At 39.7% G+C, this 16855-nt stretch overlaps 1 protein-coding gene and 1 non-coding gene across 2 annotated transcripts in view; one reads left to right on the top strand and one right to left on the bottom strand.

The window, feature by feature from the left end:
- DNAAF9 (dynein axonemal assembly factor 9) overlaps positions 1–16855 on the bottom strand; it is a 61706-nt gene that overhangs the window by 22323 nt on the left and 22528 nt on the right. The window contains exons 11-22 of the mRNA XM_065735979.1: positions 16205–16286; positions 15437–15473; positions 12682–12769; positions 12189–12265; positions 11902–11946; positions 11640–11685; positions 11212–11323; positions 10132–10202; positions 9499–9549; positions 8601–8688; positions 5460–5563; positions 2068–2214 (exon numbers count right to left, since the gene is read on the bottom strand). Coding sequence (XP_065592051.1) covers positions 2068–2214; positions 5460–5563; positions 8601–8688; positions 9499–9549; positions 10132–10202; positions 11212–11323; positions 11640–11685; positions 11902–11946; positions 12189–12265; positions 12682–12769; positions 15437–15473; positions 16205–16286 — 948 coding nt within the window. The remainder of the gene's footprint in view (positions 1–2067; positions 2215–5459; positions 5564–8600; positions 8689–9498; positions 9550–10131; positions 10203–11211; positions 11324–11639; positions 11686–11901; positions 11947–12188; positions 12266–12681; positions 12770–15436; positions 15474–16204; positions 16287–16855) is intronic.
- Positions 6095–6177, top strand: TRNAL-CAG (transfer RNA leucine (anticodon CAG)). Its single transcript has one exon. It is a non-coding gene; the product is annotated as a tRNA-Leu (tRNA).

Raw genomic sequence — 16855 nt, forward strand, 5'->3', positions numbered from 1 at the left:
GGTCTCATGAATAGTCTTCATTCACGACATACCACCTCCTAGTCAAAAGACATGTTTCATCCACTTGAACTTGAGCAAAGCAACTGGTATGATGTCAGATGAGAAACTGTTAAATCCCAAAAACTGACTTGGTGGCTTAGGGGAGGTTCCACGACACCATCTACAATGAATTTGACATGAACTGAAGTGAACTGATAGGATTGTGGGGAACCTAAACTGGGAGATCATCACGGAGTGCTGCAATGCTTTATAGAATAAAAAAAGCATCTAATGAATAACAATGGAAAAAACAAGACAGAAAAATACAAGGCAGGTAAGTAACAAGGCAAGAATGAACACACTAGCACTTCTAGTATCAGCTGGAGTATCAGTGGTTATCAGCAGAATAATGGAATCATTACAGTTGGAAAAGACCACTAAGATCAAGTCCAACTACCAACTCACCACCATCATCTCTTAACTCTAGGTAGCAGTGGAAACTCAAACCACTCTGAACTACTGAAGAGCACTGTTATTGTGTCTGTACAAGAAATGCTGCATACAGTTTGGATGTCTACAGCCAAAAAAACAAATGAAAAGAGACCTATTACAATGACTACAGGAAAAGAACATTTTTCTAATGGCAGACTAAAAAGGATCTGGTTTTATTTTATCAGGCCAAAGAAGCCAGAAAGAATAGGTCTGGAATCTCCGAATAGCTCAAGCATTCCCACTGGGAAAGATAAATAAAAGCAGGTTTAAAAGTAGACCTAGTAAAATCAGTTAGAAATTCAAAACCAAACAAAACATTCCCAGCCACTCAGAGTGGAACAGTGGGAGAAATCTAAGCACTTGAGATAAAAGGAGGAGAAATTTTATGGAGTCATTATAATGCTACCAGTGGGGATTGTACACACAGAGCGAGGTGGTCTTTTCCAGTCCAGGGTTATGACTGCATACTGAAACCCTTGTGAAGTCTTAAGATCTCCAGACTCACTTCCTCAAAAGTGCTATTGTCATAAAGTTTTGTTTATTAAAAGCCTCTGCATTAGAATGCATGAGGCCAATTAAATCAGAAAATAGTACAATGTCATATGGGATACTTAAAGACTTTAACAAAGCTTCCCTAAGGATAGTGATCCAAATGTGTCTAACCACAAAAAACACAATAGAATCTCTGCCACTACATGCAATTGCTGTAGCCAATTAAACACCAGTGCTACATTTAAAGTGCAACTACTAGAAACATGACTCCAGAAGACAAAATGAAAGCACATGGTCACCATTAAACCTAACAAGCAGCACAACCACTAGAAATGCATACATTAACCTGAAGTTTCTCAACAAGCTCCTACGACCAGGAGGAATCAGCTCTTGGGAAGGACTTACAGGACAGGGCAGCCTGAAACCATCTCAAACCTGCAAAGTGAGCTGCCACAGCTCTTGTAGAAAACCCAGGTTTCACGTTGGAAGAGAGCTTCTGGAAGTCTCCAGAGCAACTCACTGATGAAAGCAGGCCAAACTACCTCAGCTATCGATTCGCCCAACTTAGTTTTCAAAACCTTCAAAGGTGGAGGTTTGCTTTCTAGGTGGTGTATTTCAATGTTGCAGCTATCTCTGCTGAATAGCACCCTCCTAACAGTCAGTCTGCACCTTTAAAGCTGCAGACTGTGATTACCTGCCCTTGTTATCTACCACTAATGAACAAGATCTCAGCAAAAGCCCTTCCTACAGTTGTAAGCTGCCACACCTGGGTTTTACATGGAAGACAAGCAGCCTCAAAAATGCCAGCCCCCCAATATTAACCACCTTTTCTCCCTTTGTTCATGGAGAAGCAAGAAAAGGTTTTGCTTGTGAAAACCAATTCAAATGCAGTCGTACACCTTACACTTTTCTGCATCCATTTACCAGATTAAAAGCTTCAGCATCTCTTCTAACAGGAGAAACAAATCCCTTCTTCTTTGTAAATGTCATTACTTAAGATAGATGTTAACATATTCAACTCTTGCCTCTCAAACATGAAGGATAATAGTTTTGAGTGGGGGGGGAGGAGGAAACAACAAAACTTTCAATCTTTATTTACTATACCTGTGAATAAAAAGTTTGATAAATCTTGGTTTTGGGGAAAAGTGCAAGCATCAGAAAGTTGTCCTGGGTATGGAATTCAATTGGTAGATGAGCAAGCAAGGAGCTTTTGAAGTCTACAAAGAGAGCAGCAACAATGCAAGTTGAATCCTAGAAAAACAAGAAACGAGACAATTTGTAAATAACAGTTATTAAAGTGAGAAAAAAAAAAAAGCATTTTAAAACATTACATATCAGGAAAGAAAAGTTGAAGCCATAGCTGGCACACAAAGGTCTTAATGTCTTAGCTTCCATCGGAGTGGTATGGAGCACAAGAATTACCACAGTCACTTTCAGTACTTCTCAGATTCTACTTTGCAGCTATAAGCAATATCATATACTTAAAAAGAGTGCACCTGAAACTGTTCCAATAAGCTCTGAATCCTTAAAAACACAAAGTAAAACTACTTTAGCTTTAGTATCTATTCCTTCCCCCCCAGAACCAGAATTTTAGGCCTTTCCTGTGCTGGCTGCAGAAGCATCACAACAGAGCCACTCTTATCTCAGAATCACCAAGGCTGGAAAAGACCTCTAAGATCATCCAGTCTAACTGTCCACATATCACCAGTATTTCCCACTAAGCCACATCCCTCAATTCAGCACCTAAATGTTACTTGAACACCTTTATATCTATACCCCATCCATCTCCTTTGACACAGTCACTCCAGAAGAGCAAAGTAAACCTGACAGCACGAGGATGGCATGGTGCTATTGCATACTTGTATATCATTCCTCAGGCTCTGAGCTGAAAGAAGCCATACTACCATGAGCTACACTCTGTTGGGTCAGCAACTGGAAACGTGGGCCATTGACACATTGGGAATGTCCCATTTCTTCCTATTCTTCAACAAGTACAAACTCCTCTAAATTCTTGCTACTTCAACTCAATTGTTTTCATCAACAGAAATTATGATTCCGTAAAGCAGAATCTCAAGAGAAGCAGACAAAGAATTCTCCTTACTGATTTTAGAGGAAGGCTGAAACTGGGGGACATTTACATAAGAATTGGTACCAATTCAATGATATTTACAAACAGAACCTCTACCCTCTGCTGATTTGGGGATTAATTACAAGTCATCTCCTGAAGTCACTGGGGTTATTGAACAACAATAAGAAGGTATTCTAAGAGTATCATTTCTCTCAAGAGAAAATGCCTTTAGCTTTTGGGGCCACAGTCCTAGATCTGGGTTCTACCAGGTAACTGGAGATTTCATAAAAAGCAAATAAAAGGCAAACTCACACACTGCAATCTGCAAATGAAGTGCCCTACAGAATGCAGCCCACCCCCAGGAAAATGTTTGAGGTTCACCAACTGAAAAGGACTGAACAGCAATAATCCCCAGAGACATATGGCTAAAAGAAGTCACATCACAAGATGCCCATACTGTTGTGAAATCTGTACTGACCCATAATATTTCTGCACTTGATGATTAATGACCAGAATGAATACTGGATTCAGGTACTTAAAAGCATCAACACATGGTCTTAAATGAACTAAGTGTTTAAGTTTCTAGCTTTATAAAATTTAGAGGCCTTGCTAAAATTTACTTATACTGCACTCCTGTAAAAGAAGAAGAACTAGATGTGGAAGTTTGGAGACTGAGAGGCTGACAAATCAGGAAAAAACAGTGTAAAAATCAGGATAAAATCCTGTTGGATTTTTTATTTTACTTTTTTGCCCCCTAGGATGGCTGCTGCTAGATTTGAACAGCGCAAAGTGGTGCTTCACATCCCAGGAAACTAGAGATTGTGTTTGGCTCTCACAAGATTGGAACAGGATGGTATCTGCTTTCAGCCTTCACAGTAGAGTTTTGTGAGCAATCTGCCCTCTCCTCCAGTGCTGGATGTCTATGAACACCAAGGACTCCAGGAGCTGAGCTGGCAGCAGGGTGTTCAAAATCCCAAAATAGAGAAGCTTGCACACTAGAGGCAGAAATACAAACTTTTTCCAAGCCAAGGAAAGAGGCACCTAACAGATGTCATGAAACAGCTGCTAAGAAACTGTAGTTTGTATCAATTCTTTGTATCTTACTTTAATCCCAGTGTTTAATTACCCTCAGCTTTCCATCAATCCTGTTGTCACAATAACTTTAAGAAAAAGCATGCTAACAATTACTTCTCCTGTCACATCTTAACATTTAAGCTCTCCACCCTTGTATTATGCCAAGTCAGTCGAACAATAATATGCTCCTTGTCAAAGTTTAGTTTTACACGAGAATCTGGCACCAGCTCAAGAATGATAGCCAGGTCCCATAAATAGCAAGCTTTATGAAAGTGAGTGTCTTGAGTCAAACAATAGAAGGAAGGTCAGTGTTAAAATAGCTTCTTAAACTACCACGGGGCAAGCAATACGATGTACAAGACAAGGCAGCTAAGGTAAGATTCTCTTCACTGTTCTGAATAACACACTTTCCTTGTATATCACTGCTTTCCTCCTTTATACCATGAAATGACAGCTACAAAATGCTTTCTGGAGGTCACTAAACAGAAGCGTAGTGCTGCACCTGAAGAAAACAGAAATTAAAGGAAACGAAGATACGTATTTTCTGAGGTGCTTAGAAGATCATAACCAGCCAAAATAATCTCTTTCCCATCCTCAAAAAGCAATAGCTGAGGCAACGTGCCTGCCTTAAAGTGGAAAGGAAAATGCTGAGTTGCACCATTAACCTAACTCAATTTCCAATAAGCCAGAAAGGGAAACTGTTAGGATGGCAAGTTAGCAAGCTAAGTGAGGAGATACAAACTGATCACAGGAACGGCAGGAGCATATGGCTCACAGCATGTCTTTTAGCACTGTCACTTGGCATGTGCACAGCTACAAGCAGCATGTCCTTCTGCCTCATCTCTCAGCCTGGAAAACATAGAGCAGTCCCTCCCTGCACCCTGTCAGTTACACAATGCCCCACGACATGAGACAGATGCTCTCGTGACCCCTGGAGATAAGGAGTGCACTGCCACAAACGTTTGGCTGAAGGTTAAACACATTTTGAACAGAATGGGGTATTTAGGGCAGGATTTCACAACGTCTTGAGCTTCTCTCTGCCTGGTCTTTCATTTCATACTGCTAGGTGTTTTGTGAACATTGTGTTCATTTTTTTCTCTTTCATTAAAGAGCAATTTTACATGCTTAAAACATAGTCTAGTAACTCACCATAATATAAAACTCTTCCTTCCTTAAAGCTTCGTGGACCAATAACTGGCTTAGGTAACCAATGCTAAAACTACACATTTGCATCAGTTACTAGTTTTATAAACACATATAAAAGAGCAACTGACATTGAACACTTTGCATCAGAACCCTAGAGACTAAAATTCAATTTAAATTTTATGATAGGAGGAACAAACAGAACACTCACCCCATCATACAGAGAAATGGAACTGATATGGTCCTTTGAAATGGAAATGCTGCCATGGTGGGGATCACAGAAGAGAATGCCATCTGAGAAGAAGTACAATTTGCCTGCAATTTGAAAGACAAAAAGAATAATTTAGAGATATATCAGTATTTCAGCACTACATGAAGAATGCCTCTTCTTTCTGAGGAACAATCTCTGCTCTTGCACGATTTTATCATACTCAACGTGGAATACAACTCAGTAAAATCCTGCAATAGCTTTTAGCACTCAGAGCACAGTTATCTGCTGCTCACTGGGTCACACTCATGAGAGAAGTAGTCGTGGCTATGTCTACATGTGTGCTTGCTTCAGTTTCACCCCTCGAAGCTCACCAGTCGTGAAAATCATAGAATCAGAAAGGTTTGCAGGAATCAGAAAGGTTTGCAGGCAACGTGACAAAATAACAGCAGCCATCATGGAAATGTTATAAAAATAAAAGTCTGAGGTGACTGTTTCCCTTCACTTCCTCGCTGAGAGAAGTCCTTTATCTGCAGGCTTGCCTTTTCTCTTGCATACACCACACCCACCCCGAACACACGTGCAGTGCACGCACTGCCATAAATGCTTTCTCACTGCCTCTGATACACCACAGCACTGTCAGGATGGCCGAGCGGTCTAAGGCGCTGCGTTCAGGTCGCAGTCTCCCCTGGAGGCGTGGGTTCGAATCCCACTCCTGACAAGTCATCATTTTCCTCAGCGGGCCACGAGTTGTGGATCAGGACTCCTCTCCCTAACCCCGGTTACTCTGTAGTTCTGACATAACTTTCTGTAGCAACAGTTTTCCTGCATGTGACTGATCAAGCTACAGAGCCGAGAGGAGACACCCGATTCATCTCCTTTTTTTCTTGATGTCTTACAGAGTTGCTAGCATGGGGAACCAGATGAAAAGACAAGCAGCAGCAAGGCTCAGGATAAAATAATAAAAAAAGCCAACTCTACTTAAGCCCTAGGAACTGATACCAGCTTCTGGCTGGCATAGGAAAGCCACAAACAGAAGAGTAAGTTGGGGCTGCTCGTTGGACCGCTGCTAGCAGTGCTACACTGTGCATTAAAAGTGGGATCACATCCCACACAGTACAGCCCCATGGGAAGGTTATCTTGTTTGATATAGCAGCACTACTCAGAGCACTAAGAAAAAGCTAAGCTGAGCAGCAGACCAGCTCCAAGATAGAGTTACACACGACCACACATCCAAGCTCCATCTATCAAACAACATTTAAGAGGAACAATAAGGAGCCAGACCATTTTCCTCTTGAAATGAGCGAGATCTCCAAAATTGTATTTTTTTATTAAGCCATAATACTGATAAGAGCTTGATATGACTCGAGTCACAATGTTCAGCTAAGTGATTTCATCAGGCACCTAAAAAGCAGTCTGTGAACTACGAACACAGCTGTGCCAGAGTGAAGCCACCAGTTAACACTAACTGGAAAGATGACTATTATATAACACACTGCTATCCCTAAGCAGGGCAATACTACCAACACAAATCCAAGATCCAAATTCAGAGCAAGCAAAACGGGGGCAGAGCTGAGGTATCAACAAACCCACCACGTTGTTCAAGAAACCAGAAAGCTGTACCTAATTAAACTGAGGTGGAGAGGAAGAAAAAATGGCAAAATCCAGCACTTGGAGCATCGTTTTCGTCAGATCTCAAAGAGCATCACCAAATGTGGCAGTGAGGAAAAGAGGCAGAGAAACCAGATTTGATCTTTTCATAAAAAGATTTTCCTCTTCAGAAAAAGGGAAGCCAAAAAAGAACAGTAATTAATCAGAACTAGAACAGTCTCTTCTAACAGTGAAGGCAGTCAAAAGAACAACCTGATGTGCTAGCTATGTATTTTTCATGAGTCGTTAATCACGGCTTAATTGGTAAGACTGGCTGACTCAGCTAAGCTCATCCTACAAAAACACAGCACGGATGTATTAACACGCCAAAGAAAAGGGTTAACAGCCTGCATTTTTTCCATGGCTTCTCATCACGATGTAAAGCTTATTATAGCAAGGCACAAATGACAGAGGGGAGACGGGTGCCCGTGTGCCAGCACCTTTTTCCACCTAACCTTGCCTATCTACATGGCTGCAACCCCAGCAGGGCTCCAAGGGGAGCACAAACTGTGTTGCAGTGCACATGAAAGGGAACAACACCTAGTTCACTCTCCCTTGACACCTAAGGAAATATCTCTCTTGTTGACGTGTTACACAACGGTCCTTATGTCACCTACTTAGAACCCTCCACCCCAGAGTTACAGCAACATGCAACTTAAATCGACCAAAAAAGGGAAAAAAGCATGCAGCTCAAGTGGGGCAGACAGCCAGTTTTCACAAAGCTAAAAGATAAAATTCACTATTCAGCCTCCTGGTTTTACTGAGCGAGCCTGTACAGCCAGCAGTGTACTGCCAAACAGCTAAGTATGTTACCCTGCATTAACCTTCCCCTTAAAATATTTAGGGTGAAAATAAATTCCACCGTGTGAAAGCTGCCTTTGTGTGTCATTTACACTCAGTACTCTCCTCATGTAGTTACAAGTAAGAAAAGCTGAGTATTTTCTCCCAAAGACTGTCAGCTGATGCTGAGCACTCTGATGTAAATAGCAGTACAGTTGTTTTACAGCCACAGTGAGACAGCAGTACCTCCTCTGGACAGAGGAGCATAGAAGTACTGTGCCCTAATGAATAAGTTGCAAGACAAAACATTTATTCACTAAGTTTTCTGACAGCAAAGCAAGGGACATTAATACATCAATGAATGTGAAGTGAGGGAAAATCCAGCTAACAGTTCTTCAGAGTTTATTCTTTAGTCATATTATTGGGATAATTGTGCTAATTAAGTTCTTAAGGGAAAAGGCACATTGTTTTCAAGAGCAGGTCATGAGGCCCTAGGCAACCTGAGCTAATGCCAGATCTGGAGGTTGGTGGCCCTGCCTGTGGCAGAGGGTTGGGACACGATGATCCTTGGGGTCCCTTCCAACCCAAGCCATTCTATGATTCTGTGGTACGAACAGACACCAAACTTGTGAATCCCAACACCTGTGCATCTTTTACACTTAAAAACACACCAAAAAGTGCACTGGTGCTGCAGGCAACTAAAAACATGCTCACCTTCTGCAGGCATGGCCTGTGGGTTGCCAGAATAAATGTAAGCTCCATCATCTCCAGCAAGTAATGTGCCCAGAAAAGATTTGTCCTCCTAAACAGGAAAAACAAACAGTAGCATCACAGATAGTATAATTTGGATAGAAATATTTTCTTAAGGTTTTTACTTCAAAAAAACCCAAAAACTTTTAAACAGCATCTGTCAGAACTTTTCAAGAGTTTTAAGCTGCACTGATCCAGAAGAAGCAGTGAAAGAGCAGCACGTCAAGAGCATAATTCTTAAAAGCACTTCCCGGGGCCACTTGGTTTTGCCAACAGCTATTAAGTTGCAAGTTATTGTCACAACCACAAGGCATAGCTTTTTGTTTTTAGGTTGTCAATCTACTGAACTAAAAGTATACACTACAGGAAAATAAATCTATTTGTAATGAAGATTCCTAGAAACCGCAAATTAAACCAGAAATGTGAAACTCGTGTGGTTTAAGATGTTCCCAGACACCAAATTCTTTTATTTTTCATACTGCTTGAAGTGTTTTCCTTTAGACATTTTAGTGTCCTAATTAAATTAGAAGAAAGTTGCGTGTAGAGTGGCACTGAGGTTTGGTTTTGTTGTCAATTTGTTTTTTTTCTTGGAACACATGAAGCCCATGGATAATACTCAGTACTTCCACAAAATCTCAGCCATATTTAATCTTTTTGCTCTTGAATGAAAGAAAACCTCCCATTTTTTACATGCCATGTATTTATTTATTTATTTGTAGGTCAAGGCTCAAAACAGGCAAGGTAGATGACAACTCCTTCACAGAAGAGGAGGAAAAAGCATGCTCAATGCCAATTTTACTTGCAGTCAAGATTTCTAGATTATTAGTTCCTGAGAAAAGTAATCACATTAATTTCACTTTACCTTCAATATTAGCTGTGCCTTTTCAGAGAGTTTCACATCACTATCTTCCACCTGTAGCCAGAAAAAAGACAGCCTTATGCTTTTCAATAGTGTGTTACCAGTATTTATTTTTTAATTTAATTAATATTTATATTTACTGTATTAAATTCTTCTTAACAGACTAGAATTGTGTGGTAGAGGCACAAAATATTACATCCTACCCAATCCCTGAAAACACAATTATTAAAGTCGTTCAGAAGTACAGATTGCCAGCTGGCATTGTGTCATCCATCTTCCAAACATTCATTTACATCAGAGGAAATACACCTCTAACAGTTACTATATTAGAGGTGGAGAAGCAGACCTTGCTTTCTGTTGAGGCAGACACTTAACTGATCTTAAGTGTCCCCACAATAATTAATGTTCTTGCCTTCACACAGCTCAAAATTGAAGTAGTGGAGAAAAGGATTTAAAACAGCAGACAGTTTTAATTTAGAAGTTACACACATCTTGTCCAAACTTAAAAAACATAGCATTACAGAACTGTGTACCAATGTGTGGGTTCTATACCTTTTCTCCATACATTTACAAGTTTTCAGTTGTCAATTTGTATTTACAGGAAAAAAAAACTGGAATAAGGTTTTGTGTACTAACCAGCCACGATGCGTATCTTGGGATAGCTGCAGTCAGTATTATGTGGCTGGTTTCTGAGTTAATACTGCCATCTGCAGGGAAGTAAGTGGAAAGCAAAGTAGTATAAACCATCCGTATACTTCAGACTGTTTAACATTAATGACTGGAAATTCCTCTGTAAAATACAAGTTTCCTCATTACAGCCCCAACTCATTTAGTGAGTGAAGCTTTCCCAGTGGAGCAGCTCCCAGTCTTCCTGTGCTGTAACACAACCAAAACCACTGTATGATACCAAAAGTAAACCTGGTGCACCTCTTATCACAGCTAGCTTTTTTGGCTGTTTGCTGCCCCTTTCTGGCTCACAGTACGGCCTGAGCTACAGATTTCCCTTCTCAATTCCTGCCTGTGACCTACCCCAAACTGCAGTCGAAGACTTCTATTTGAAGACAGACTACAAAGTTTTAACCAATCTATTTATAAGAGCATTTTTTTAATAAAATATGCTTCCTCCTCTGCTCTCTACCAAAAGCATCCCAGCTCACACAGTTAAAAACCTCTCAGCAGGTCTGAATACAAGAATATTATCCAGTCATTCTTAACAAACTATGCTTCTCTGTCACATGTAAAGAATCTGAAAAACATGTACTTGTTTAAAGCTATTACTCAATATTTTGTATTTTAAAACTAAATCTATTCCAAAACCAAGCTTCCTAAATATTCTATCTTTCCATTTTAGCTTTTGAGCAAAAAGCAACTGAAATTAAAGGACACTGTAAGAAAAGAGCACAACAGTGATGAAAGTGAGCTACAGTAGAGAACATTCACTAAGATAGAAGGAAATTTGTGAAAGTTACCCATCACAGTTGGATTTTGACACCCCAGCCCTACTGTATGACAAGGCAGCTACAGAACCAAAACCCTTTCAGGGATCTCTTGATGATAATCAATAATCATTACTACAAGCTAAAACATCCAGATCCTTGAATTCACCAAAAGGCTTAAAAACATAATGGCAATAACATCCATCAGGAGCCCTTATGCTAGTCCAGGCAAGAATGTTCAGAGTATGACAATGTCAGCATTAGAATTCAAACTAGTTACCTTTTTCTTTTACATGTATCTGTGATGTTAGGAATGACTCTGAAAAGACAACAGATCCCAAGCACCCTCTTCCTGTGAGCAAGTCTGGAATGTCAAACACCATCATAGATGCCTGCAGCAACCGAACAGTTGGACAGGAAAGGAAGAGAAAGCAGAAATTGAAATATTTCAAGGGAAGAAGCAAATCCTGTGTATTTTTCACTTCCTTCAACACAATGCTTCTGTTTTGAAGTGGAAAGCCCAAGATCTTAACCGTAGTTAAGGCTTGACTCCAAATTTCACTGTCTGACTTCACATTCGAAGTCCATCTTATCTCAGGTTCAGCATCTGAAGTAATCTCCCTCCCTTATTTCCACCCAGATAAAGAACCAGTCAAGCTCTATTTTCAAATAGAAATGTGTAAGGCAAATATTGAACAGCTTACTTACCGTTTTAATCAAACTCAGGCTGTCCTCATCATTTAAAGGAGCAACTCTAGAACAAAAAAGATAATTAAGTATTAAAAGATTGGATCATTTTGACTTTATAACAGTCAGAAAAGCTGTTTCACCTTAAAATATGTTCTTATTTACGTAGGCCATTTCGATTAATTAGACTATATGGGGATCAAAAAAGCATAACCTTGTAACATTAATCTATTGAACTATTGATCTATTAAAACACTGATTAATAACAAGAAGTGATACAAACCTTCCATGATTATTCACAGCCTGAATTTGAAAAGCAACTTTGGAGCTGTAGAACAAAACACAAAAAAGCAGTAACAGATTTAAGGCAAAACACTTGCCAGTGATTAAATAAACAGGAAAAGAAAAACAAAGTACTTGTCATGATTGTTAAAGGCTTTGAACGTGTTATGAAGTCTTGAAATTCACCAATCATGCAAATTAAATTTAGATGAACATTTTGCCTATTTTTTTCCCCCCAAAAGAAGCCTCACATGATACGTAAATCAACAGGTATTTGAAAACACTCACCGCAGTGCAGTTCTCATTTGTGTTAAATGCAGGGTGTCTAACACAGACATCAGCATCTGCTCTGCTGCCTCCTTGGCCTGAAAAAAGGAAATTGGGAATAAAACATCTTTTTCTGTACTTCAACATTCCAGCAACCATGAGAGCACCTATAAGATACGCAGAGACCACACAGCAAGCAATAATACACTGAGGCACCCAGGAAAATTTGTTAACCTCTCTCATTTTTCTTACTATAAGGTAAGGAAAACTCATGAAAGACAAAAAACAACTGTAAAATAGTTAGATATTCTGAAGTTTCTCCAACAGAATTCAGAAAGCCCAGCTGGAAGTCACAGTATTAACCTTATTTATGTTATGCAGTTGACTGAAATGCTCTGTGAAATATTTTGGGCTCTGGGGAGGTGAGATGAGGGGGTGTCTGCATGTAATCTTACATTGCAAATAATTCAAATCAACAATGACAATCAACGTGCAGAATCAGTGCTTCATTTACCTTGGATTCAGTGGAAGTTTTAGCATAGCACTCAATGCCAGCAAGCACAGCCTCTACAACAGCAGTATATATTTGCGACAACAGTGCACTGAAGAGAAATACAAACAACATTTACTAAATGGACAGAATTTGGTTTCTTCCACTGTTCAAAAGGAACATTTTTATATGTTATTAGCAGCCTTTGACTATCTATGGGAGGGGGCTGTAAGAAAGAAGGGGGCAGACTCTTTAGCAGGGTCTGCTGTGATAGGACATGGGGAACTGGTTTCAAATGAAAAAAGGGGGGATTTAGAGTGGATATAAGGAGTAAGTTCTTCCCAGAAAGTGAAGTGAGGAACTGGCACAGGTTGTCTAGAGAGGAGGAGAATGTCCCATCCCTGGAGACACCCAAGGTCAGGCTGGATGGGGCTCTTAGCACCTGATGGAGTTGTGGGTGTCCCTGTTCACTGCATGGCATTTAGACCAGCTGACTTCTAGAGGTCCCTTCCAACTCACTCAACTCCAAGGTTCTCAGATTCCTCCTAACACAAAACTCCCTCACAAGGAAACAGTTCTTATCCATAACTATACATGTAGCTTTATGCTTAATAGTTCAGTTTAAAAAAAAAAAGAGCAAACAAATTGGTATTGCTCAGACTACAGAGTATCTTCACAAAAACCTCTTGGCAGAAAAGTAGCCTTGCTTTTATTGGTCAAGGAAAAAAAGACATTACTGTTGACTTCCATTGGGACTGTGTCAAAGATTGCACCATAAATGTTCAAACGAAACAGAATGGCAGCCCCACATTCTGCAAAAACCAGGCTGGTAAGCACATGGAACCAGCTTTGGAGACTGTCCTCATCGGGAGAATTTCAAGCAAAAGACAGAACTACAACGAGCCAGTCACCACCTTCAGAGAACATCTACATCAGGCTTAGGGTAATTCTCCTGGGACAGGGAACTGAAAGAATACTACTGCAATAAACAAAGATTAGTGAAGCCAGAGTGATTTACAATTCCTGACATCTTCATAGCTACAGAGCTAATGAAAACAAGAATCTGTGCCCAACTAAGAAGCATTGGCCTCTTGTCTTGCAACTAAGCTGGAAAAGCATCAGCCTTTTGTCTTGTAACCAAGTTGGAAAAGAAAGACAAAGAGGTCAACAACACATTGCTACTTCTCCAGACTTGTACCCTTCTGCAACTGCTAGAGATCACGGATAAAGGATGGTGAGGGAAAGAAAGAAAACAATACAGCATTTAAGCCTAAGCAAAGCATTTCTAAAGGATGGAAAGAAAGCATCTGAAGCTCCCAAGCATGGCCCAATATGAAGAAACATCAAAACGCACCAAAACTTGCCCAGACAGACACCAACCAATTCAAACAATCCCTACAGAGGCACTGTTCTTCTAACTCCATCCTTCAAAACAGTTCCAAGAAATCATCTCACAAGGGGCTGCAATTTAAACTAACATGCTGTACATCTCCTAATCTTCAGCTCATTTTAAAATTGTAACACTAGAGGCAAAAAACAGCATTTGTCTTTTAAAAAATGAATACAGTTTGCCCTGGGGGATACTTAAAAATGCAGTCAGTTTACACAATCCAGCCAATCTGTACTCCAGGCTGTAATTTGAGTTCCCAAATATAGCCAAGCAGTGAACTGATATTTCATAAGCACTTTGATTGAATTCAAAGATACCGACAAAAATAAATAAATATAACAAGTGATAGGACTCAACTAGAACCCTCATATACAAGCAAGATTACACACACAAGTGAGCTTTATTATTGTTAAAAAAAAAATAACAACTCTCTTCCTCAGACTAGTATCCTCGCTTTCACACCTTTGAAAAGCATTATCACAGCAATCAGAATTTGACAGTACTTAACATGAAAGGTCACCATTACTGGCTCACTCCAGAACATTCTTTCTTGCTAAAACCAGGGTCCTGAAAATATTCTAACTAATAAGGAGGAGAAAGCTTCTCTAGAAAGGCCTAGTTTGTTAGGACTGGCAACAGTCCCAAAGCAGATTATCTACTGTGATCAATGGAAGAAAAGAAGGAATCAAAGTGGATAAATCACATGTTATTTTGCAAAGGTAAAAGCCTCTGAAAGCTTCGTAGCTTGCTAAAAAAATAAAACATGAAAATGGAAGTTTGCTTTACTTTCCACTCAAAGTGTTTGTAAATGACCCAAAATGGGAAGGAGTAGCTGACTGGCCAAGGGGTGGTGCTGCCATCCAAAGGGACCCTGACAGGCTGTAGGAATGGGCACCAAGTTGAAGCTGAGGCAGCACTGTGCCCTTGCTACTAAAAATGCTAACTAGGCATTCCTTGGTGGCCAAAATCGAGGAAGGGACTCTAGGTAGCACTGGTGAGGGGACAGCTGCCATCTAGAGGTACTCCACATTGGAATTTTCACTGTGAAATACAAACCTCAGCTTGATGGAACTTGCTTCTTATGAAGCCTACTCCCAGTTATAAATAGTTTCACCCTCAATTTAAGGTGCATTTTGAGGTAATCTGAATTAAGTGAAGTTTGCTAATATTGTCTTTCACACTTCACTGTAGAGCTGATGAGATGTCATGCCACCTACAATTCCTGTTTTTCTCATCAGCATCCTTTGCAACCTTCTCACATTCATGCTATTTTAACTAAAAATGTAGCTCTGAAAATGCCAATAGACACTGCTGATTAAAAGGAGTTTGACCTACTGCAGCAAATTTCAAAGAGTAAAGAAGAGTTAAGGAATAAGGTTGGCAGCTTACACTTGTTCATGTTTCTTGTGTACCTCGTTGTCATCTCCTGTAAAGAAAAAAAATGGGTTTTTTTGAGCCCTTTTAGAAGGCATTTGCACAGAACATCTTGGACATCACAGTTCTGCTGCATACTTTTTTTTTGTGTAATTATCCAGTGCTTTATATACCTTCAACTGGTTTGTAGACTTAAAGAAAGATCAAAGCACAGATGAAGTCATGTCAATACAGTCTGTACATAAAACGGTCAGAATTAAGACCTGCACCCTGTCTTCTAAAGCTGCTATCACTCGATGCCCAGGAAAAAAAAACACAACAAAACTAGTGCAGACACATCATACAGTTATTTTTCTCTTTTGTCTCTCTGACCACCTTACCTTCTCTTCTAACACTTTCTGAGCTGGATGCAATTTGAAGATGTATACTAATCCTAAGGAGACTGAATTTATCTACAGATCCCTCCATAGACCCAAAGCCAATTTTACATCTTTGATTTGGCTTGTTTTTATTAGGGAAGATTAATATTACAAGGCTCTGTATTCAAGCCTAGAAAGATGACTGAAAATGACTCAAAAGAGTTTTCTCTGTTCTTTCAAAAACCCTTGGTTTGTCCCTCTATTCTTGCCCCCTGTGAAAAACCCACAGGATCAACCACTGAACAAAGTCTATGCTGCCTAACACTCATATAGGAATCATAACCAACTTTTAATAACTTAAATCTTAAATATTCAAAGAGAAGTACTACTGTAGAATAATGGTTAGTATGCTTAACATACTTACCCAGGAAAGGAACGTGAGTGGTTCCAAAAAAATAGGTCCTTGAACAAGCCAGAGGTCCCTTTGGAGACACACACTGCACTACCTAGTGGTCAGTATTAATGAGATATAGAAAGACCTTAGTAAAAAAAAATCAAAAACTGGTGCAATGATTAACAATAAACTAAGTTCCCCTTAAGTATTCTAACAACTGATATACTACAGGAAGCGTACAACACAGACTCAGCTGGTTTAAAAAGAACTACTTACGTTTTTCAAAGGTATATTTCATTTTTGACTTGACCTGAACGATTCAAAGGCTTTGGAAAGGAGATGAGCTCTGACTTCCGTAAGTGTTAAGAATGCGTTTTCACCTTTCTATGCCAACTGCTCTTCTCATGAAAAGGGAAGTGTGTCAGGTTCCGATAACTATGCTTGCACTTGGCCTTATTTACTATTTTCATGATACCCTATTAAAACAGTATCACCTGTACCTGTAAATAAACCATCTTTTTAAGAACAACGTCAGAATTGCAAGACAAGAGATGGAGCAGGTACTGCATCATAGAAAAAATTGTACTTGCATTATGAGAGATAACACACTCAACTCCACTGGAACAGTAACATGGGGAGAAAAAAAAACAAAGCTGGGGGTGTCTTCAGAGAAATAAAGTC

This window comes from Cyrtonyx montezumae, unplaced genomic scaffold (genome assembly GCF_038088225.1).
Source record: "Cyrtonyx montezumae isolate F1298 unplaced genomic scaffold, pur_monq_1.0 scaffold_2, whole genome shotgun sequence".
In the NCBI taxonomy this organism is placed as follows: domain Eukaryota; kingdom Metazoa; phylum Chordata; class Aves; order Galliformes; family Odontophoridae; genus Cyrtonyx; species Cyrtonyx montezumae.